This window comes from Coturnix japonica, unplaced genomic scaffold (genome assembly GCF_001577835.2).
Source record: "Coturnix japonica isolate 7356 unplaced genomic scaffold, Coturnix japonica 2.1 chrUnrandom524, whole genome shotgun sequence".
In the NCBI taxonomy this organism is placed as follows: Eukaryota; Metazoa; Chordata; class Aves; order Galliformes; family Phasianidae; genus Coturnix; species Coturnix japonica.
The window spans coordinates 54,231-56,248 of record NW_015439909.1 but is presented as its reverse complement, the minus strand read 5'-3'; the positions used below and the strand labels follow the sequence as shown (position 1 = coordinate 56,248).

Genomic DNA, 2,018 nt, shown 5'->3' with positions numbered 1-2,018 from the left:
AACCCCATAGACCCTATAGACCCCCATTGATCCCATAGACCCCATAGAAACCCCATAGACCCCATAGAAACCCCTCAGACCCCATAGAAACCCCACAGACCCCATAGACCCCATTGACCCCAATGCCCCCATTCTCCCTATTGACCCCATAGACCCCATAGCCCCCATAGACCCCATAGAAACCCCATAGACCCCGTAGACCCCATTGAATGTCCCTCTTGACCCCATAGATCCTGTAAGACCCCATAGACCCCATAGACCCCGTAGACCCCATTTAATGTCCCTGTTGACCCCATAGACCCCATAAACCCCATAGCCCCTATTGCCTCCATTGACCCCATTCTCCCCATTGACCCCATAGACCTCATTGACCTCATAGACCCCATTGAATGTCCCTGTTGACCCCATAGACCCCATAGACCATATGGACCCCATAACCCCCATTGACCCCATTACCCCCATTGCCCCCAGTGTCCCCATTGCCCCCATTAACCCCATTGCCCCCATAGACACCATAGACCCCATAGAACCCCCATAGACCCCATTGACCCCCATAGACCCCATAGCCCCCATAGACCCCAATGCCACCATTGCCCCCATTGACCCCATTGATCGCATTGACCCCATAGACCCTATAGACCCCATTGACCCCAAAGACCCCATGGAAACCCTATAGACCCCATAGAACATATAGACCCCAATGCCCCCATTGCCCCTATTGACCCCATTGATCACATTGACCCCATAGACCCTATTCACCCCATAGACCCCATGGAAACCCTATAGCCCCCATTGACCCCATAGCCCCCATTGCCCCCATAGACCCCATAGCCCCCATAGACCCCAATGCCCCCATTGACCCCATAGACCCCATAGACCCCATAGACCCCATAGCCCCCATAGCCCCCAATGCCCCCATAGACCCCATAGACCCCATAGCCCCCATTAACCCCATTGGCCCTATAAGGAATATGAGGAGGCCTTGAAGTACGTGGGGGCGCTGCTCCAGGCTGAGCCGGGAAACACACAGGGACTGAGACTGCAACAACTGGTCAGGAAACGCATGAACAGAGGTGAGACCCATAGAAACCCCATAGAGACCCATAGAGACCCCATAGAAATTCCATAGAGACCCCATAGACCCATAGAAACCCCATAGAGACCCATAGAGACCCATAGAGACACATAGGGACCCATAGAGACCCATAGAGACCAATAGAGACCCATAGAAACCCCATAGAAACCCCATAGAAACCCCATAGACCCATAGAAACCCCATAGAAACCCCATAGAAACCCTATAGAGACCCCATAGACCCATAGGGACCCATAGGGACCCCATAGACCCATAGAAACCCCGTAGAGACTCATAGAGACACATAGGGACCCATAGAGACCCATAGAGACCAATAGAGACCCATAGACCCCATAAGGACCCATAGAAACCCCATAGAAACCCCATAGAGACCCCATAGACCCATAGGGACCCATAGGGACCCCATAGGGACCCATAGAGACCCATATGGACCCATACGAACCCATAGGGACCCATAGAGACCCATAGAGACCCATAGAGACCCATAGAGACCCATAGAGACCCATAGAGATCCATAGGGAGCCATAGAGACCCTATAGACCCCATAGACCCCATAGAAACCCTATAGACCCTATAGAGACCCATAGGGACCCATAGGGACTCCATAAGGGCCCATAGAGACTCCATAGAGATCCATAGAGACCCATAGGGACCCGTAGGGACCCATAGAGACCCATAGGGCCCCATATTGCCCTATAGCACCCCATAGTGCCCCATGGGGCACCCTGGGGTGCTGTTGTGTCCCCATTGCTCACTGTGACCCTATTGTGTCTCTTTGTCCCCATTGATCCCATTGACCCTATTAACCCCATTGCCCCCATTGCCCCCCATTGACCCCCATTGACCCCCATTGACCCCCATTGACCCCCATTGACCCCATTGCCCCCATTGATCCCATTGATCCCATTGGCCCCTATTAACCC

At 53.4% G+C, this 2,018-nt stretch overlaps 1 protein-coding gene across 1 annotated transcript in view; it reads left to right on the top strand.

Annotated features, from left to right (window-relative positions):
• Positions 1-1,147, top strand: part of FIS1 (fission, mitochondrial 1) — a 6,290-nt gene extending 5,143 nt beyond the window's left edge. Inside the window, exon 4 of the mRNA XM_015850750.2 lies at positions 968-1,147. Coding sequence (XP_015706236.1) covers positions 968-1,129 — 162 coding nt within the window. The 3' untranslated portion in view covers positions 1,130-1,147. The remainder of the gene's footprint in view (positions 1-967) is intronic.
• Positions 1,148-2,018: the final 871 nt, after the last annotated feature.